Below are 22,809 nucleotides of genomic sequence, written 5' to 3'. Positions count from 1 at the left end.
GTGATCTTATTTGAGAATGATAATAATATACTTATAATAAATAAATAGAATCCTCCGCTAAACGTATGTTACCGGGCGTCGGTAACATAGTGAGGTGAGTTTTCACTTCTATCGGCACTCCCGGAGTGCAACCGTTGTTGCTTGTTTATTTTATGTATTTTATGGCCTGGTTACGAGACCTTTAAGCCAAAGCTTTAAGCAAATATCACTTAGCCGCTAAGACTCAGGGTTGCTATGCGTGTTTAAGCTCACTGAAGCCAAGAAAATGAGAGAAAACTTTGAGGTCTACTAATAAACCCAGTGCTCGCAGTGACGTCAGTACTAAGTAACACGTTGACAGCCCGCTGACGTCGGTTCATTGCAGGTGACACGTCAGTATTAGGGTTTTTTACAATCAGTTATTTTTTGTTATCATTATTCTTTAGTTGTGGAAAATTGAATTCTCTTTGAGCTGTAATAGTTATTATCTAACAGAATTAGGTTTTTCTTAATACTTAATATTTTATTTTGTACAAGAAGATAGCATCGTTGATGAACTATTTTACATTTACTTTTCTGTAGTGGACAATAAAGACATTATAATAGCGCTATAAAAACCTATTTTATGTTATATACCTATGTTTTTTTTAAACGAACCAGTCGACCTTGCTTGCTCCAATTTCTTAGATTAGCTACTGTGTTTGTACCAAAAAAGTCACACAACTGATAAACCTTATTTTAACGTTATAAGATTTACTTTTGATCGCATGAGCGTGTCTTACCTTAAATACAATTTATTTCGCCCGGGTTAATGCTAAGTAGAACGTTAAATTAACTTCAAGCATTAAAAGAATAATGTATCATTATATTGTTTACAAAAAATTGGTTTGCTGAAATATTGTATAAATAAATAATAAATATTATGGGACGATATTTAGAAATCGAACTATGTAGTACCACAATAATCGATCAACCGCTCCTATTAAATAAAAATTACGCTCGTATTTTAAAATGGTGTGCTTAAATTATTATTATTTTGTACACTCTAAAGTTAAACTTAAACGTGCTTAAATTATTACCTATTATGATACCTGACGTGATCCTTTGCATAGTACCTATCTATGTCTGGTACAGTTTTCGTAGCTAAAAATTGTAGAAGTTTTGCCGAATGTATGTATGTTTGCTTATTTCCTTTAGTAAGCCTTACCGTCAAGCGTGTGGAAACCCACACAACTTAGCCTCTTAGTGTAAGTGCTCCATTTGGTAAATTTAAATTGCAAATTAAAACCATAATACCATCAACGTATCTTTAAAAGTACTAAATCTTATACGGTGTTGTTGTGACGGACGGAGATACCCTAACATCTGAAATCCGACATGTATTATACTTCGTTTTTTTTTAGCATTAGAAATAAGGTAAACAATCTTGATGTGTCTTTTAATTGAAAAACACATTTTAAAAATAAGTTGCGGCAAATACCTATGTAACAATTATGAATCTAATACGATCATTTATATTCTTCTGCTTTCATAAGAACTTACTGATTTAAAAAAAAGCGTTTTTCAATTAAAAGACATGTCAAGATCGCTTACCTTCTTTCAAGTTCTTTCTAATGCTAAAAAAACGAACTATAAATATAGTTATCGTTCGCAGGAGGGTCGGCGGCCGTTCGTGGCGGCCCACTTCCACGGCAACACCAGCCATCTCAACCCGGAGGTGCACGAGCATTACAAAGGTACCTACAGTGTAAACTGCATAAGATAAGGCAAATAATCCCGTAGCGGTGTGGCACCGCCTAGAGCCCTGCATCGAACACACGACGGCCCGCCGTTCCGCGCGGTGCAGCGGCGCCGTGTGTCCGATCTAAGCGGATTACCTACACCGTGCAATAAAGTATATACATACATACGTGCACAAAACGCAAGTAAGCGAGCCAAGCGCCATCAGAGCAACACCTGGCCCCGTAGACAACATGCCAATCGCTAACGCTACGTAGCGAACGAAACGCAACTGTCACTGTCACACAAAGCGATTCGATGGCGAAGCGATAGCGATCGTTACCTTGGCTGGGCCGCCTGTTCAACACGGGCACATTTCACCTGCCAGGCCTGTGGTCGTGTAATCGTGTTTGCTCCCGTATTGGCTTACACTGTTTCTATGTATAGTCTGTAATAGACTTTATGGCCAATGATGATGATGATGATGCACAAAACATTAACGGATTAACTATTGTGGACGATTAATTAGTTTTATGATTAATATTTTTGCATATATTTTTTCTTAACATGTCACAGTTTCGCAAGTCCGAGTTAACTTTCATGATCTTCGATCAACACGGGCTTCCGACAGGTCGGAAGGGATAGGCCCAAGCGATATCTTGACATTCAAATCATTCTGCCATTTTTCGCGGGGGGGAACGTGCACACAGTCGCACTTCTCACACACTTGCATACAAAATCCAATCTGTAATGACGACACAAATACATAGAAAATGACACCCTACACAGACAAATCTTGCACACCTCGATCTGTTTTTGTGTACGGACGAGTCACAAGTGTCACAACACGCACACTAACACATTTTCGTCAAGAGATGAGAAGTCGGATTTGTTGCTCGACCGATCCGCAATTTGTACTGGGCGAGAAAAATCGATAAATCCAGCAATTAAATGAGACTAAAATATAATAATTGTGTTTAAATATAATTAAACGTATGACATGTAAAAAAAATATTACGTGTGAAATATAACACCTTCTTTTTGTAAATTTGATGTCCCCGACCTCTTTTTACAACAAAAAACCGAGCAATTAGGCATTTTTTTCTGCTGCTGTGTTCACTCGCGCGTCTGGACTCGGTCTAGTTAAAAATCCGAGCGCAACTAGTTTTATTACCCGCGCTAGATCAGTTGATCTTGTACCTAGGCAGAGGGGAAATAGTGCGAATGCCGCATCCCTTCCGTGTTGATCGAAGTTCATGATTGATTAGGTACTCAGAACCTACTTCGCCTTACATAAAATAATTAGTTATAGAGAAAAATAAACACGAAGTACTTAGTTTTTGTCTTATTTTGCAGTTACATAATTGAAATGTACAAACAGCAAAACTCCTAATTGTACATAGATGGTCCTTATTATAATAGCTATAAGGTTCACAGTGACAGATTTTTGTAGAAAAATGTTTTCTCCTTGTGCAATTTAAAAATAGCTCACAAACAAGCAAGTTGTTAGTTGTTGCAAAACAACCATTAGCGTAAAGAGGGGGTTGTGGCACTGAGGTAGGGGGGAGAAAATAAATGCAAATCTTTCTGTCGGCATTGTCGTTCAAAACGGTCAATTTACAATTTAGTTAAGAGTTAAAATGGATTTGATTAGAAACTAGGAAAAAGGAAAAACACGGCAAGAAACTTTATTTTTATTAAATTAGAAAAATATAAATTGCGGCTGATTTTACACTTTTTATCATTGTTTTAATCGGTTCACCCGGGTAATTTCGAAAATACCTAATGGATACCTACAAAATCTGAATGAAGCTAATGATACTTTATCAACAAAACACTCTACCGCAACTATATACTTACATACTTAACACGTTCACTGTCCCAACTGTTAACTGTCAACCTTATGGCCTTTTAATAGAGGCTTGCCGTGACCCATATGTGGGGCATGGGACAGTTTTAATACTAAACTATATAGGTTTATCAAAATAGTTATTTTCGATACAAGTGCGAAAAAGAGGAAATTCGAAACGAGTGGCGATAAATTAAAACACGACCGAAGGGAGTGTTTTAAATCGACACGAGTTGCGAATTACCTATTCGCACATGTATCGAACAACGTTTTACAGTACATATGGCACTTTAAAGTTTCGACATACGCACGAAAAGTGCTATTTTACGCATTAGTGTACTGTAAACGTATATTTTTATTACAGGCAACGGCCTAATCCGCGTGGCCCACGATGCCGTCCACAACGTGTGGTACCCCGCCCCCTGGACCATGTCGTCCCCGCACCCGCGCCCCACGCTCACCAGCAAGGGGCACGTGCACGTGAGAGACACGGGCGTGTACCTCGTCTATGTGCAGGTTAGTGTTCGTCTGTCTACAACGTGTACCCCTCCCACTGGACCATGTCGTCCCCGCACCCGCGCCTCACGCTCACCAGCAAGGGGCACGTGCACGTGAGAGACACGGGCGTGTACCTCGTCTATGTGCAGGTTAGTGTTCGTCTGTCTACAACGTGTACCCCTCCCACTGGACCATGTCGTCCCCGCACCCGCGCCTCACGCTCACCAGCAAGGGGCACGTGCACGTGAGAGACACGGGCGTGTACCTCGTGTATGTGCAGGTGAGTGTTCGTCTGTTCACAACGTGTACCCCGCCCCCTGGACCATGTCCCCGCACCCGGGTCCAACGTTGACCAACAAGGGACACGTGCACGTGAGAAACACTGGCGTGTACCTCGTCTATGTGCAGGTGAGTGTCCGTGTGTCCACAATGTGTGCCCGCCCCCTGGACCGTCCACGCTCACGAACAAGGGCCAGCGTCCATGTGAGACATGGGAGTGTACCTCGCCTATATTCAGGTGCGACACAACCACGTGTGAGTGCCCCGCCCCTTGGATCATGTCGTCCCAGCACCCGCGCCCCACGCTCACCAACAAGGGGCACGTGCACGTGAGAGACACGGGCGTGTAGGTACTTACCTCGTCTATGGGCAGGTACATTTTTTAAATAGGTAGTAGTTTTAGATGTATTGTGCATTTTATTTGAGAGTTTCCGATTTTTCCCTAATTATGATGCCTGTTTTACGAATAAAAAACATTTTTAGTGGTTTTTGCATGATTAAAATGATTACATGGTATAAAATCACATGTATCGGTTAACTCAGTGTCAAATTGTACTGGTAACCATGGTAACTCCAGGTTTATCCGGTTAAACTGTTAACCCAGTGTCAAATTGTACTGGTAACTATGGTAACTCCAGGTTTAACCGATTAACCCCGGGTTAGTGAATGGTTCAAGTGAGGTTCAAGTAGCCCTAAGTGACATGTAGATATGTATGTATGTGCCTTGTTGCCTGATTTAAATTTCTAAATAAATAAATAAAATAAATAAAGCTTATTTTTCACAAAATAATTCAAATCCCTAAAGGTACTAACTTTAGACAGCATGGACAATATAAACATAAACTTCACGGAGCCTATAACAAAACTAATTTACAATAGTCTCAACTTCCATCCCCCGGGGTATCTATATCGGATTACAAAATTATACTTCATTCCAGATAATAGGTAAGTACTTAAGTAATGAAGACACCTGACATCGAAAGTTTTTAATTTGATCTTGGAAACCAAAAGGTGTTTTACGGAAACTTCCTTTCGTCATTGTAATAAATTACAATTTGATATGAATTGATAAAAGCCAAAATAATTGGTCGACCAATCGAGTAGAAATATTGTCTTCTTCAATTTATTCTTTAGAACTATTTAAGTAGACTTGGAGCGTATAATGGGGTTGGCAACTGTCAAAGGTTTACATATAGTTCGTTTTTTTAGCATTAGAAATAAGGTAAACAATCTTGATGTGTCTTTTAATAAATATGTAAATATAATGATTAATGTAGTTAGTTAATAAGTTTGTGTGTGTGTACCTACTAACATTAGTTGTAAGATTAAATGTGTCACTAACGAAATTGATCCTTTGTTGGTCTTAAATAAATTTAATTTAATTTAATTTAATTGAAAAACACATTTTAAAAATAAGTTACGGTAAATATGTAACAATTATGAATCTAATACGATCTTTTATAGTCTTCTGCTTTCATAAGTAATAGTTATTGATTTTTAAAAAGTGTTTTTCAATTAAAAGACATGTCAAAGTCGCTTACCTTCTTTCAAGTTCTTTCTAATGCTAAAAACAACGAACTATAGATGACTAATAATTACTAGATGATGCAAGCATAGGTTAGCGATTTGGATGAAAGGACTGGGACTAAAATATGTACCATAAAGAACCACTATTCATTATGTCTAATTCCTTAAGACTGATATAATACTGACCTGACTCCATTTTCCACAGATCTACTACCTGGACACCCATGACATAATCTCCTGGGTGCTCCACCGCACCAACGCTGAGATAGAAGGGAGAGAGACACTCCTCCAATGCGCGCAGTCGTCTCACTCTAGCGAACCCCTCGAGAAACCGAATTCCTGCTTCTCTGCCGCCGCTTTGTTCTTAAAAACGGGTGACAGATTGGCCGTCCGGAATACCGGAGGGGATCGGCATTCGTTAATGGAGCCGGAAAAGAGTTTCATCGGTCTTATTAAACTGGCTGATGCTGAGGATCCGAATCAAGAGTTATAATTTTTTAGCTGTGTCTATGTTAGGGCCGTTATTTTTCGTCTGTACGCGGAAAATATTTGGTTGCGTCTAATTAGTAGTTGTACTCCTGCAATAATATCTCAATATCGAAGCGTGCGAAAATATCTGACTAAAACTTATTTGTAGAGCCGTAGATTCTTACCTTGTTACAATACGCATACGATTTTAGATACATTACTGGCTAAGTATGGTCGACAAATTCAATGGATCGATCAAAAGCTGAAATGTATCAAAACTCGCAGCATGCGATTTGTTGTAAGGTGAGTAGAGGCCTTAAAGCTTTCATATATTTTTACTCGATAGTGAACAAGATATTAAGTATTTCATATATTTCATATGGAATCCTAGTATTTAGACAACAAATATATTTCCGCGAATGGTTTTTTTAAGTTTAGTTAGTGTTAACTATATTTTGCATGTTGGCTATGCTAACTTCACCCGCCGGCCCGGATGTTTTACAATAGTTATAATGATTTATATATAGTCAAACAAGTGCCATTATTCTTTTTAGAATGCCCATGTAAAGACCGTCTCACACGGCTTTTAAACCTAGATTTAAATGTCTATGGTCTCTGTATATATTTATTCCATAGACAATAATAAATTCTAATGTCTTCTCCTGATGTCACCGCTGTTCGCATGCGATTATTGTTGCAACACTTGCAAGATATATAGTTTGTCAAAGGACTGTCTCATTTCAAACATAGACAGAGATAATCATACTATCTTTGTCTTACAATAGTACTAGCCCCCAAAAGAAAAGGACAGTATAGTTTTTTTGGTTCTTATTTACCTACTGATAAATTAGATTGACCATCTATAGCATCCTATTTTAGATAGGAGCAATGAATTCAATTAATCGATTAAACGTCGCAATGAATTGCAGATGACAGTATGTGATAATGACCAATGAAATCATTCAGTGACCATAGACAGTAATTAGAGATTATAATTATTCAGATTCTGAATTTAAAATCCGTTTATGCACTTTAGTGTTGTGCAATAGGCACCCGTCTAGGTACAAATATGATAACTATGGTTTTTTTGAATCCTTTACAGAACAAAAAATTACTTACCTAAGTGGTATTGTTTTCACCTTAGGTACAGTGAGCAGCAGAAGTTGCTAAGCGAGCGAGGTGTTCAAAATTATCTTGAATAATTGCTATTGAGAATAAGAGCGTGTCAAGGTAATTTTGAACACCTCGCCCGTTTAACACCTGCTGCTGACTGTACCTACTCACATATTTGTATTTTTTGATACGTAAATATTAATTTTGTGTCTTTATATAAGTAAACCAAATTTTTGCCTTGCCCTAGATTATGTTTTTGTATATCTAATTGTAACTAATCATATGTGAAATCAAAAGATCTGTAATGCCATTGATATTATAAGTACTAACTATTAATATACTTATTTGTAATTTATTTTATTATAAAATGAACTTAGCTAAGTTTATACCTCTCGGTAAATATAGTTATAAATTGATAATGATAATGTCGTTATTGATGTTTTTAAATGGAAAGAATAAAAACAAGCGTACATTCGTTTTTTATTTGTTTCCTTTATATAATTACTTTTCTTTATTAATATTATAAATGCAAAAGTAGCTGTCTGTCAGGCGGTTATCCTTTCACGCTTAAACCCCTGAACCGATTTAGATGAAATTTGTTATTGAGATAGTTTGAGGCCCGGGAAAGGACATAACTTTATCAATCATCATCATCATTTCACGGAGACGAAGTCGCGGGCAGAAGCTAGTAATTTTATAAAGTGGTAAATGTGGTGATAGAGTCTATGCGGAAAGAGAAGAGTCGTGGAATGTATTGGGCCCCATACATTCTACGACTCTTCACTTTCCGCACAGACTATATAGAATAATAAACAAGCTATCTAAACTTTGCCATGTGGAAATTTCGCTGGAACTTTTCCATGGCACATTAGGCGGCCTAGCCAAGGTGTCTCTGTATCACTCTTCCATATTAGTGTGAAAGTGACAGTAGCGTTTCGTTCGCTACGGAGCGTTAGCGATTGGCATTTTGGCTAAGCAATATTGATCGTTTACGCATGGTTTACGCAGCCTTTAACAAAGCTTCAATCATTCGACTATTACAAGGCTAAAGCCCATAACAACACTTAACATAACATTTCATAAGAAACATCAAAAGACAGAGGGAAAAGAATATTTTAATATCATTGAATAACAATGCCGAGCTTTTTACAAAACCTAAACGAGGGAGAAATGTTTTTGGCAAACAGTTCAGTAATAAAGGTATTTACTGCTCAGACACGTATAGCAATGTATGCCTACATATGTCATATTTATTTAAAGACTGACCAGGAATATATCACGCGCCATGTTGCGGAATTTCACTGGAACTAATTTTTTCATACTATACTGAGCATGTACTTAAAGTCTAAATGTCCAAATATTAAGAGAAAGTACCTATAAAACCTATAATTAAACTCCTATCCAGGGGCCCATTTCTCGAATTCCAATATTACTCTGTTTTCATGGAAGCCTGTCATAGAAAATTTCATCTCACGATTTTAATCATTGCTGACTATAATAAAAGTCTAGACAAGACTAAATCATGACAGAAGACTTTCAATTAAAGGATTTTGTTATATAATTTATACAAAGCTTTGAGGCCATCATTTGTCTACTTGCTTTAAATTTAAACAATAGGTTTAATTCCACATTCAGTGATTATACAAATTTTACTTAATTAAAATCGGTCGTTTTTCGCAGAGGTCAAAGTGCAATTTTTTCGTGAATACTGAATTATTCGTGGAAAGACAAAAGAAGTCCTATTTTATAAGTAAAATGATGAATCTGACTACAGGGGTTAGTAAAATAGAAACGACTGACAAACTCCTAAAGCCGAGTCCTATCGACCTATCGTCGATTCGTCGTTGTTGTAGATGGCGCTAAATATTTATTTACGAATTTTGCGATTCATAAATGTCAGCATATTCATTCATAATTTCGAAATCATGGCGCTCATAAAAATAAAAATAAATTTAAATTGCCCTTGGTTTGCTTTCTTGTGCTTATAATTAGGTATAACAGACGTTAATCTAGTCCAATCTTACGTTTAGAAGTCAGTAAGTAGACAGTTTTCATAGGTACGCAATAAGCCAAAATGCCAAACAAGATAGCGTCACCTACAACGATGATAAGGTAGGTACATCGGGAACACGATGTTGTAAGAAGATTGTATATCTTACATATTGACTAGCCACTGTATAAATTTAATTATTCATTCAGTTATTCAACAAAAGGCCTGAATGATAAAAAGCGGAAGATCGTTTTATCTCCTTTGTTAAAATTTATTTATACATTGTCACGGATAGCGTAAAATATTTCTTTTTGTACTTTTTGTGCCTAGGTAGATTTCTTAAAAGTAGGCAACAATAGTTATTTGTGCAACTAGAGAGAAAAGTGAACGTTGAATAAAGTAAGAATTTTAAACATTCTTTGGTTTATTTCTTAGGGCAACTAAATATCTCCTGGGTCTAAATATATATGTCTGGAGCTAAACCCATACAGAAGGCATACTTTCCTCATTCGTATGTTTGTTTTTGTTTCAAAACGAAAACCCAAAAACTCAATTTGCCTTAATACGTTTCTTAATCAGTACTTAGACTAAAGTCCAAAGCTATTCAAAGTTTATCTTCTGCATGATAATTGCACATTTCATAAAGTGAGGCAACTCGGCAACTATTCCAACAGTCAATTCCGCGAAACTCATTGATATTATTGCAAAATTTATTGAGTAACCGTGCAACAAAGCATCCTATCAGATATAATTACCTTTCCTATTATACCCATTGACGTATAATATCTAAGGACGGGCTAATGGAGCACTAAAAATGGTACAAGTTCAGCGGTGCTACTTACGAATTCCAGCCAGTCGTGCAGTCTAACGCAACTAGTTGCGACCAATAGCGCGCGTAATGCGACCTCGTCAAGCAATCGCGCGCCTGATGCGAACTCATCTACCAATCGCGTTGTAGCGATTTCACACCGCTGCTGTACTGGCCCCTGTCATGCCTCATTATTATTGCCCGTAAAGCCAGTCCCTAGATATCTATGTCAATGTTTATACCATTATCAGCCAGGATTCAAGCTATTGGAACTTGAATTGGATTCTCCAATGCGCGGAGATAATTATATTAGCTCACAAAGAGCAGTCACCCGCAATGCACTTAGTATAAATTGCAATGCACTTAGCATAAATTGCAATGAATATACAATTCAATGCGCATTTCCTTTCAGCTAAGTTCTTGGTGTTGAATTGCTTTCTCGTCATCGCCTAAGTACTTATCTATTAATATTGTTAAAGTAGCCTGGAACGGCTAGGGTCCGGGCCGAGGCTCCCGACGCGTCGTTTTCGATGACGTGATCGGTGATCACGTGATGCTTTCTATAGAAAACTGAAGCGTCGGACCGTTCTAGCGCGAGATTTCATCTCAACACGTTTATAAATTCAAATTATTAGGAAATACTGATTGTCCGATTAAATTGGAACAACTTCTGGCAAAGGCCGTCAACGTTGGCTCTCTATGCAAAGTTCCTTCTGACACTACTAGCGACCAAATAATACTTAAACATTTCTCAAGAATCACTCTATAGATAGGTGAAAACGTCATGACAATCCTTTAAGTAGTTTTAGAGTTTATCGCGAACATAACATACACACAAACGCGGCGGGGGATTTTGTTTTATAAGGTGTAGTGATACATAATAGAATACATCTACAGCGCACCGCGCTGCCCGTGAGCCTTATCAATAATTATATTATTATACAAACGGGATTACTTACTTCGTATAGAAATTTTCGAACAAAGGAACGAGAGAGTTTATCTCCGTATTTCTCAGTTACCTATTTAAAAGATAAAATGAATTGCCTACTCGTAGTGAACAAAATTTCTTCAAATACTTCCATCTGAGTAAATATTTTCCAAGGTCCTTTGCCATTTTTTCCTCCATCTAGCTTTTATTTCATATTTATACTTAAACCTTGACATCTCAAACTTTACTTTAGTAAAATTTATTCAACACACGACTACTCGAAAATGGATGCATGGGCTCCTTAGCATGACATGCTGAAGATAACCTAGAAGGCAATTCGAACTTAGGTACATTTTGATATCAAAATGATGTCATTTTTTATCACGCGTGCATTACGTTCGTATACAAGTCCTTGTATTAGCGCGAGCAAGCCGCGCAGGCGAATGACAACGACATGTCATTTTGATGACAAAATGTAAGTCTGAATTGGCTTCCTAGAGTTCTTACTCTTACTAAGGCCCACTTGCACCATCCCACTAGCCCGGGGTTAAAAGGTTAAACCGTTTACCAAGTGTCAAATTGTACTGGTAACCATGGTAACTCCAAGTTTAACCGGTTAACCCCGGGTTAGTGGAATGGTGCAAGTGGGCCTAAGAATACAAATAAGTTGACAGGTTCCTGGGCAAGCATGACACTGCTGCGTTGCCAAAACTCTAACAACATTTTAGAAAGTTTCCCGCGGACTTCTATGGTGGATCGTCTATCCTGACTATTCCTCACCCCCTTTGTCTAACTTGGTTGAGTTATAAACGTTTCGAAACCCTATTACTCAGACTCCACTGTCCGTCTATCTGTCTGTCTGTCACCAGGCTGTATCTCATGAACCGTGATAGCTAGACAGTTGAAATTTTCACAGATTATGTATTTCTGTTGCCGCTATTACAACAAATACTAAAAAGTACGGAACCCAAAAACGTAGGCGAGTTTTAATCGAGGTTTTAGAACAAGCACAGCCGAAGCAATATCTAGTAAACACGCCGAAAGGAACGTGTCCATTCGGGCGTGAATCGTTTTTGATGGAAATTGCGAACGCGGAACAATTGAAAGCCTCTAGAGGCGTGAGACACGTATAGGGCTCCACCGATCTTCCAATAAATCGCATGCGATTTTCGAACCATTTTACAAAGTTACAAGTTTACATCAAATCGCCATTAAATCGTTAAATCCATTAAGATGCATCATTTATAGTTTTACATTTACGTAGGTATGGGTAGGTATGTAATGTACGTAAAGTATCATTCTATAGAACTTGCTAACTATGTAAACAAACCACCATATTGAAACTGTCAATAAATATGAATTTACTAAAAGACTCTTGTTTACACAGTTAGCAAGTTTTATAGAATGACACTTTAGTTGGCCAACTTTATACCTACCAATATAATTTCTAACTATAATTAAACTATTTGCTATAAGAACAGGTGAATGTAATACCGTAATACATACGTATTTATTTAAGTAATTACTGGAAACATTACTAGGGCAAAATGTCGTAAACAAAACAACCCCGCCATATTACTTTGGTGGCTGGAATACCTAGAGATGTCACGATAAAGTGATATTTTAGGATGTGAACACAGTGCTATCCTAAAGCAATAAGTACTTTCAAGAATGAATTGAAAACACGCGTAGATAAAAGGTTGTTTTATTCGGTTAAATAAAGAGCCTCCGGACAGGACAGAGCTTTGATATTATTCAGAATTTTAGCATTTCCCACAGAAATTAATTATCACTTTACTTTTGTTTCTTTTAGAACCTTTTCCTTAAATTATATGTAGTATAGGTACTCAAATAATAGTCCCATCAACTGGCGTAAAGGATAAATATTTCATTTATATTATGGTTTTAATTTAGATAGATGTTTAGTGGTAGGCGTATTCATAATTTGTATTAAATACGTATTTAAATTGCTGCTCCTAAAAGCCAGATTAAATTAGTTTAATATTAATTAAACGGTACAAATTCTCTTCTTAAAGATAGTGGGTGATCAATTTGAGGTACCTACCTCAAGTGAAGGTCAAGGTTTAAGAAGTGTAGGACTCTTACGGTAGATGTCGCTATGAGCCTCCCTAGGGCTCATATATGGTGGAAATATTCGCGGTACGGTCTTGGTAGCTCAGATGGTAGAGCACTGTACTGTGTACTGTGATCCAGTGGTCGTGGGTTCAAGTCCCACCCAAGACAGTGAATTTTTTCCACTTTTAATTTATTTCGAAGCTTAATAGCATCGTTCGCAGACGTTTCTGCTTAATACAAAATTAATTTAGGTACCTACCTATCTTAAAGTTGGAATGAATTAATTTCCAATGTGAAAAATTTTCTATGAATGTTTCTCATTTCGCTACGTCACCTCGCTACGGACCTCTACGCGGCTACACGTAGACCCTCGTAGCAAATGGACCGCTGTAAACGATAAGACACTTCAGACACGTCACATAAGAGGGTGTACGGGCCAATTCGAGTTTTAGGTATGCGATCTGATTCAGATACAATAATGATTTGTCAGTATCAAAGGCGACGTTTTTGGTTGCAGAAACGTCACTTTTCAGACTGACAGATGTATGATGTATCGTATCGGAATCAGATCGCATAACTAAAACTTGAATTGGCGCGATAGGCTGTTATAATATAAATGGACATTCATGTTTTTATTGCGCTTTTAGCGCGATATAACTGTATGTAGGTAGATACATGAGGTATGTATATGTAGGTATATATATATATATATACATATATATACTATAAATACCAACGTATTTGTTAGTCTATCTAGAATTTAACAAGGTATTTCATATGTCTGTGTGTCACGGTAAATGTTGCTTGTTGTTCCAGAAATGTCTATTCATAAGCGCGCTATTACAAACCTCGAACTCGAAGCTATTAATCGTTTGTCTTAATCTGTCATTTTGATTTATGTATTTGTAAGAAAGGGATAAAACATAAATTAACTAATTGGGGCTTGTACATTTTAATGAATAAAGAGGGAAAATATGAAGAAACGACAAGTGTTGAGTTACTTTTAAGTAATTACATAGACACTTGTTGATCGTAGGTGTTTATTACTATCATGTTTTATTACTTTTACTAGCGACCCGCCCCGGCTTCGCACGGGTTAACAAATTATACATAAACCTTCCTCTTGAATCACTCTATCTATTAAAAAAAACCGCATCAAAATCCGTTGCGTAGTTTTAAAGATCTAAGCATACAGACAGACAGACAGCGGGAAGCGACTTTGTTTTATATGTACTATGTAGTGATTATGAGACGAGTAAGTAGGTATATATCTAATGTACCTACTTACTATTTTTTATACCAGTTACTTAACTCTATTGTTAGCTCTATTGTGAAGTTTGAACTTTGAAAATTTGGTTTGACCAACTATAGGTAAATAAAGTGATTGCGTTCAATATTTACTAAAATTTAAAAGTCTTCCTATTTGACACAACAACAAGAACAAGAACATTCAACAACAAGTATAGGAGTACATATATACATAAAAACAAGAAAAATAATATAGGTAAATACTCGTATGTAATTTTTTCGTAATTTTAAAGCTTCCATCTCATTGCCATTACTTATTTTCGTGTCGAGGTACCTTTTTAGGGTTCCGTACCCAAAGGGTAAAAAACGGCGGGACCCTATTACTAAGACTTCGCTGTCCGTCCGTCCGTCTATCACCAGGCTGTATCTCATGAACCGCGATAGCTAGACAGTTGAAATTTTCACAAATGATGTATCTCTGTTGCCGCTATAACAACAAATACTAAAAATAAAATAAAATAAATATTTAAGGGGGGCTCCCATACAACAAACACGATTTTTTTGCTCTATTTTTTGTTGATGGTGCGGAACCCTCAGTGCGCGAGTCTGACTCGCACTTTGCCGGTTTTTATTTATTACATGCTGAGGTGAGACAATTTCGTGGCACTTTATCCTTTTATGTTTCTCTGTTATGTATAATTTGTTTGTGCTCATGAATAAAATTATTTATATTCTATTTCTATTATATTACTTAAACAAAAGCTTAAATCTTAAACTAAAATGTAGTAAACTAAAAGTCTAAACAAAAACGCATAAAACCAACCATTCAACCCAATTTACACAAAAGCGCTTAACGAAATGGCAATAGTTGCAATAAACCGCTTTCCAATAGCCAAAGCGAATGCAAGACACTTCTATAAATACATACAGTAATGACACAAGCGCCTTAGAAACCTTTAGAACATAATACTTTTTGGGTTTGAGGCGTTTTGGGATGGTATTCCGTATAAAAAGTTTAATACAAATCTAATATTAGGAGCCTTGCATTCCTACACAATACACTTGCAAGGATGTTGCGCGTTCAGAAGAAACTCACACACAAACACGTTTGAGTAAGCAAGTAATTTACAGTAACATTTCAAATTTAAAATGTTATTAACCTATTTGGGTTATTCTATATACATTAATTATGATTCGCCTAAACTGCTAGACTCATGCCGAACTTCGTGTTTATTATTTAGTTTTTATTTTATATTTGCTGTGATATCTTCATAAATTAAATTAAGTAATTGAACTTATTTGACCAACGACATCCAGCCTTAGGCTGCGTTACCACCAGAGATGTGCGATGATGCGTAGCGAGGGATGTTTAAGAATCGCTACACGCTGAGCGAGGAAAACAAATGAAGTAAATGCTGGAAATGCAACCGTATACCTACTTTAAATGTTTCGGATTTTTTTACAATTTTCATACAAAAAGATGACACGTACATATTTAAATCTTTATTATATTGAGTAGGTAGGCACGTAAGTGGGAACGAGACTCACCAACCCAATCTAATCTCAATAAATTAGCTAACATCCTTTACAATCGAGGCTTCCAGCAAACCGCGCCGATCGATCCGCGCGTTATGTAAAACCCCCCTCCCCCCCATTCACAAGCCTCCAACCGCTCGGAACCTCTACGGAACCTCTATACACCTGTTCCTCACTCAAACTGGACTATACTAACCACTATAAAGTGACCGTTTGACACTGAAAATTTGTTTGAAATTGCAGCTCCATACGCTGGTTTTTCAAAGCTGATAACAACAGAAAAGACCAATATAATGAGAGCTTCAGCTTCAAACATTTAGCAGAAAAGTACAGCTTAAAAACACTGGTACATAACCTCAAACACAGCCTTTCCACTAGTGAATTAACCCGTCCACTGCGCATCGGTCCGCGCACGACGGGACCGCTCAGTTGTTTTCCCGGATCCTCCCGGATCAGACGAGAATCTAGTGCTCGTTGTTTTCCAATGTTGTAGACAAACAAGGTAAGTGTTGTAACGATATGTTTGTGTGTGTGGATGCAATGCTCGGTGATTGGTGCGTAATAATAATAATAGATGCATTTAATCGGAAATAATTATGATTACATGGTTCAGGCGTTGGATTAAAGGGAAATTGGAGTTCAGAAAGAGATTAGGGATATTTGATAACCTCTTTTAATCTTAGTACTTTCTAATATAGAGGGTTTTATGTTACGGAATAAAATTAAGGGTTTGAATTAGGTTAACCGTCAGTTGCAAATATATATCACGATTTAAAAAGAAAATATTATAATAAAGATTCGTAAAAACTAGAGTGCCTACGCCAATTCTTGGGATTACTTGGTAAGCGGACCCCAGGATCCCATGAGCCGTGGTAAAAAGCCGAGACAATACGACGGACTCCACTTTATTATAGTACCTATTGTCCCCGGAACAATACTCCTTTTTCCGCAATATGCCCGAGAGAATAAAGAGTCCGCGGGGTACCAATTTTTTCCCGTAGCGTAGCACAACTGTAGCACATCATTAAGCGCTTCGTGACAAGACCCTTAATTAATTTGGGGTACTCGTAACAAGACAACGCGAACATACTGACAGCTGTTGTTGGGCAGAGAGGGAAAATCTCAAACTATTTCTTTTTTTTATATAATTGGTCAAACCAATTAGTCAGTAAATAGGAACCAAAAAAAACTATAGGCATCCTTTTCTTTTCGGTGCTAGTAAGTACTAGTATAACACAAAGATAGTATGGTTCTCTCTGTCTATGTTTGAAATGAGACAGTCCTTTGACACGACACTATGTTTTGTTGTCCTTTTTTCATTATTATCAGATTGTATAATTTGGTGGAATTTAATACAAAGTACATTATAAATTTAGAAATACTTATCATTAAAGTAGGTACACACAATAAATAGGCACATTCATCAAAAATACTTAAAACTAAGAAATATACTATTTTTATTATTATTTGGTGGATAGATAGTTTCCTATTCTGTACAACATAAGCGCAATTTCACCGTCCTACAATATCTACCGCTAACTCACATGTATAGATAGACGGGTCTAACGCGAAATTTATTCAATTACCTTTATTTACCGACGTTTCGACACAGGTAGCACAAATCTCTGTTTTGACATTTTGCTGGGACATCAGTTAGCTGCGATCATGACCAGTGAAACCTGTGTTGAAACGTCGGTAAATAAAGGTAATTAAATAAATTTCGCGTTAGACCCATCTATAAATGTGAGTTAATATGTGTTAAAAACGCGAAGGTTTTAAATATTATATCTACCGCTAAGTTACGAAAACCTAGTTATAGTACATGTTAGTTAATACCGTCGCGTTGATTTGCGTGAGGCTTTATTCAAACGAGTTTTAATGATGCCTAAAATGGCCAGATTTTGGGAACAGTTGAAACGTTAATTAAAAGTGAAACTCTTTGTTGGATTTCCACGAAATTATACCAGTAAAGTCAGTAAACCAGTATGAGGGCCATATTACTTAAAGTTATAGTTATAGGAATTTTTATGTTATTTCTACTGACAATCATTGAGCTCATTCAATTTTTAATAGGCGAAAAAGTGTCCCAACGTTTATATACATTTTTCGTTCCTTCCACTCCTTCACCGTTATACAAAGTCTATGAAAAATCGTAAAGGAATGGAAACAAAAATCTCAGGGCTCTTTTTGTCTCCAATTAGGTCCGAGAGAGCTTATGATAATGAATAAAATTTACATAAAAAAAATAGTAGTGTACACTGTAGGTACAACATTTAATAAAATGGCCCGTTAATACATGCTAATAATAGCGTCTGATTGAATATCTGAAAAGCCCTTTAATGACGTTTTAATGGCCAGATTTTGGGAACAACTGGGCCGTTAATTAAAGCTGAAACTCTTTGTTGGGTTTCCGCGGTAATGTCAACGAAAGCCTGGCGGTGATTGCGGTAACCTGGCGGTGATTGCGGTAACCTGGCAGTGATTGCGGTAATCAGGCGGTGATTGCGGTAACCTGGGGCCGATTCGACTTATTATGATGATGGCTCGTGGAACGATATTTGGGTAAATGGTACTATAAAGAACAATGCCTTTTAAAACGCTTTTCGTCGATTAATGAGTTCGATTGACCGGGTTTTTCCCAAGGTACCTATTAGGTATATAATTAATATATATCAGACTGTATCAAATTCATGCTGTTCCTACATAAAAATCTTTAAAAAGAAAGTTAAAAAAATATCAGATAAAAAAGCTAAAAATGTGGACTTTCCAGAGGCCGTGAGTTCAAGTCTCACCCAAGACAGTAATTTTTCCACTTTTAAATTTATTCTATGCTTAATAGCATCGGTCGCAGACGTTTCTGCTTGTAAAAAAATTAAATGTGTATTTTGTAAAGTACAATTCCTAGACTACGCAATAACCTAAAGTTAAACCAAAGGTTATTCTTTCTGAAAGTATTTCACACAAATTATTCGCTGGAAAAAGTTGATCGACATAATAAGGGTTTCCGTAGTTCAATAGTTATTATAGCATTGTCGGTAGCCGTGACCTCAACCGGAGGGTTTCGGCACCACCTGTTGCTACACGCGCCTGCCCGGACCATAGCAACTAACTATTCTAATAACAAACCAAAATATGATGGGTTGTTTTGTTGTAACTTATAATACGAGAAAGTATGAATTATTGAGTAGATAGAGTGATAAATATTACATTAACCTTTTGGACGCCAATGACCGATATATCCGCACCGTAGGTTCAACGCCAAAGACCGATTAATCGGTCACAGACCACAAAGCAACAAATAGACCTACGTGCATATGCATAAAGTTCAATTTCAGTTTTGACACTTCGGTGACGTGGCGTCAGCGTGACAGCTTTTGTGTTTGACACGGCGTTGAAAAGGTTAATTCAATTAGATGAATGTTGAAATAGCAAAATAGCAAACAATTTACCTTCATTTTTTCGTAATCTCGCACTTTTTGTGGAAAGCCATGATGTTATATAGGTATGTATATAATCAGGCGGTTTAATATTTTCGTTATCTCAATGACAGTAAAGTTTTCATTTTTCTAGAATTTAAAGTCTTAAGAGAACATTTGTAATTTAATATAAATTTTCTAAATCTAGATCTAGACTGACAATCGCTGCTGCCCACAACAAGTTTTTGGCAGAACGTGGGTGGATATTACGAAACCTAATGGAAATACAAAAGTTAGCTCATTATTAAGGATTGTTGGGAAACTCAAAGGCTTTTCTATAAAACGACAACTTAGGGTGTTAACAGAATGATTGAAATAATAATGTGTTTGTTTTGATTTTGTTTAAATGTTTATTCGTCCAAAGAAAAGATTTTTGACAAAAATAACCTTTTGTAGGGCTTAATGTTTTGTAGACGTAATATTTTTTTTTTTGCGTAACATAGATTTCGTTACACAGTGGACTTTTGGTACTGTAATTTTTCGTAGCATATTTTCTGTAACTAGGCTATTCAATTTGTACAGCCAACTTTAAATTAATTTATGATTCTGAGTAGAATATAAATAAAAATAAAAAATATATATCTTATTTATTTATTTTATTTTGGTTGCCTAGTTATATAGTTATATTTATTGTTAGTACTTGTAGATTTATTATTGAATTTATTATTATTATTTTGTATTTTTAAATGTAATTAACCTTAATTAATTTTAAGGTTTCTTTGTTGTAAGTACTAACATTTATGGATCTTATGGATTCGAAATAAATAATTAATTGAATTTAATTAAGTAGGGATACACGAGTTCAGCGCGGAAGTCTCCATGTCGGGGCGTCTACCGTGGAGTTGACAAGTTCCGGTATCTTGTATGCACCATTACCGATACAAACACCAGGGAGGAGGAGATCAATATTCGCATCCAAAACGCCCTGCGATGCAGTGCAGCCCTCCATAAAGTATTGGTGTCTAGGCTTCTCAGCAGAAATACTAAGTTAAGGATATATAAGACCGTTATCCGACAAATCCTTATATGTATGATTGTGAAGCCTGGACACTAACACAAAAAGAGGAAAGTCAACTCCTGGTAGCGGAAAGGAAAATCTTTCGTATGATCCTGGGACCTATCAAGAGAGACAACGGCACGTGGAGGATAAGGAGGAATGCCGAAATCGAGGAGTTGGTGATGGCCGGACCCAATATCATCGGCGAAACGAAATCCCACAGACTTCGCTGGTTCGGGCACCTATTGAGAATGGGAGAGGACCGAGCTGCCAGGAGGGCGTACCTGGGAAGACCGACTGGTGGCCGCCCGGTAGGTCGGCCCAGATACCGCTGGGGAGACAGCGTGGAAGCGGATCTGCGTCAGCTTCAAGCGGATAATTGGCAGGAAACGGCGCAGGATCGGGAAAAGTGGTGTGCTCTCGTTTCGGAGGCCAAGATCCTCTTTGGGTCGCTGAGCCGTAATATGTAGTTAGTTTAAGTAGGTACAGTATATATTGTAGGTACCTATACACATAACATAATCACGCATTTTCCAGAATTGTAAGTACATAGATATATACTCGTAGTGATCCCAGATTTACGCTTTGCTCTCATTTGCCTACTTTCATAAAACATCTTACCTAATCTTTTAAACTTACCTAACCTTTTCACCTAAACAATTTTTTATTACTAAGAACAACAAACAAAGCAAATCGAAAGCAGTGACAAATTAAAATAGGAATTCCAAGTTACATTGCAAACCCACGCGATGTCTGACGATAAGTAAGAAAGACTTCTTTATTGCAGACTTCCAATTGGGCCTGGATACCGATTCTGACTTAACAATTTTGACAAGCCAAGTTCAAAAAAAGAGAACTGGCGACGCAGCGGCCGTGTGTTATATTACACGAAAAATTTGGAGCCACTTTTACCCCTACGTAACTCAAAATCTATTAAACATAGACATATGAAATTTGATTCATTTATTAATTAAGACTCAGGCTAAGTAGAACCCCAAATTTCATGAATATAGCTCAATCGGTTATTAATAAGATACAGACATCTAAAAATCGGGATTTTTCTCACTGACTGACTGACCTAACATTAAAAACATAACCCACTTCCAGATGGCCTAGCAAGTTGAAATTTGACATCCAGCTGGGCAATTGTGTGGTTACAAACTTAAGATAAACTAAACAGTGTTTTTTCTACGATTTGTAATATTTTCCAAAAATCAGTTTTTATTTACACACTGTCTGAAATAGATCGCTCTTTAGCGGTAACACCGCCTGTTTTTACCATAGTTTTAAGTTATGCTTAACTTGTATGTCATGTTCTTTTTCATATCTACTTGGAACGTAGAGCAGAAACACTTTCTGCACACTTCATAGATGAACAATGACCCACTTTCATGACTTTCAGAGCATGAGAAATGGAAAAACGGTAACAAATAGTTTTATAAATCAGAATCGGGCTCGTAAGAACGGTTTCCCGTAATGGTTTTTCGATAAACATCTCAATCGCTTTCCCTTCCTTGCTCTCAATTAGGCTGAGTGCCGGAACTTTGCCAATCTTAACTTCAGTGTCTAGTGTCTAGTACCTAAGTAATAAATCGAATTTTATAGATTTAATTCGTTTTCTAATTAAAAATGATTACAAAAAGTTATTTAGTCATAGTCCTTACCGCTTCCGGTGCAAAAGTAATCAAAGTATTGTGTATTTTCAATTGAAATATATAAAAGCGCCAAAAATACTTACAGTGCCTTAACCTAGCTAATATTAACTACTTCATTTGTGTTTAAGAACGATTATTTTAACCACATTTTCGGCAATTTTTTTGCAATTATTAATTTCGTCTTATTAAGCGTAAACGAGGCTCGATAGCACAATTTCTGTTCAATGTTTCTGAAATTCATGAATCATGAGAGTCATGAAAAGAGCATCTTTGGAGCCACATCTATCATTCATAAAATATTCATGAAAAATAAATGGTAATCAATCACAATATAACATTACACAAGATTTAAAACCTCTCTTAAAACACTTAAAACGAAATTAAAACAAATTTCATTACTCAAAGTATCCAGTTCTCAAACAATTAACTTGGTTAGTAATTAAAGTCATTTGTTTGAATTAGGCGACCGCTATAGCTATGGGCAGACGCTATGCGGGGTTCTCATTACGAGGCTGAAGTAAACAACAATATAACTAAATACCTAGTAGTACGTCGGCTAGGTAAATTACTCAATTCTTGAGATCGTAGCCAAGACGATAATCGTTGGATTTAAACTGTTGTGAGACTAACATTGAATAATTTTAGACTCATTTGTTTTATGTC

At 36.7% G+C, this 22,809-nt stretch overlaps 1 protein-coding gene and 1 non-coding gene across 3 annotated transcripts in view; both read left to right on the top strand.

Moving 5' to 3' along the window:
* Positions 1 to 6,437, top strand: part of LOC134663069 (protein eiger) — a 55,214-nt gene extending 48,777 nt beyond the window's left edge. Inside the window, exons 6-9 of one of the 2 annotated variants that reach the window (XM_063519386.1) lie at positions 1,634 to 1,715; positions 3,912 to 4,010; positions 4,401 to 4,453; positions 6,057 to 6,437. In XM_063519386.1, coding sequence (XP_063375456.1) covers positions 1,634 to 1,715; positions 3,912 to 4,010; positions 4,401 to 4,453; positions 6,057 to 6,344 — 522 coding nt within the window. In that variant the 3' untranslated portion in view covers positions 6,345 to 6,437. Of the gene's footprint in view, positions 1 to 1,633; positions 1,716 to 3,911; positions 4,064 to 4,400; positions 4,454 to 6,056 lie in introns of both variants that reach the window. The other variant, XM_063519385.1, reaches the window with a different exon arrangement.
* A 6,886-nt stretch (positions 6,438 to 13,323) lies between these two features.
* On the top strand, positions 13,324 to 13,402 carry Trnah-gug (transfer RNA histidin (anticodon GUG)). Its single transcript is given in 2 exon segments — positions 13,324 to 13,360; positions 13,367 to 13,402. It is a non-coding gene; the product is annotated as a tRNA-His (tRNA).
* Positions 13,403 to 22,809: the final 9,407 nt, after the last annotated feature.

Source organism: Cydia amplana, chromosome 4 (assembly GCF_948474715.1).
Source record: "Cydia amplana chromosome 4, ilCydAmpl1.1, whole genome shotgun sequence".
In the NCBI taxonomy this organism is placed as follows: Eukaryota; Metazoa; Arthropoda; class Insecta; order Lepidoptera; family Tortricidae; genus Cydia; species Cydia amplana.
The sequence above is the reverse complement of the archived record's forward strand: the minus strand, read 5'-3'. Positions and strand labels throughout refer to the sequence as shown.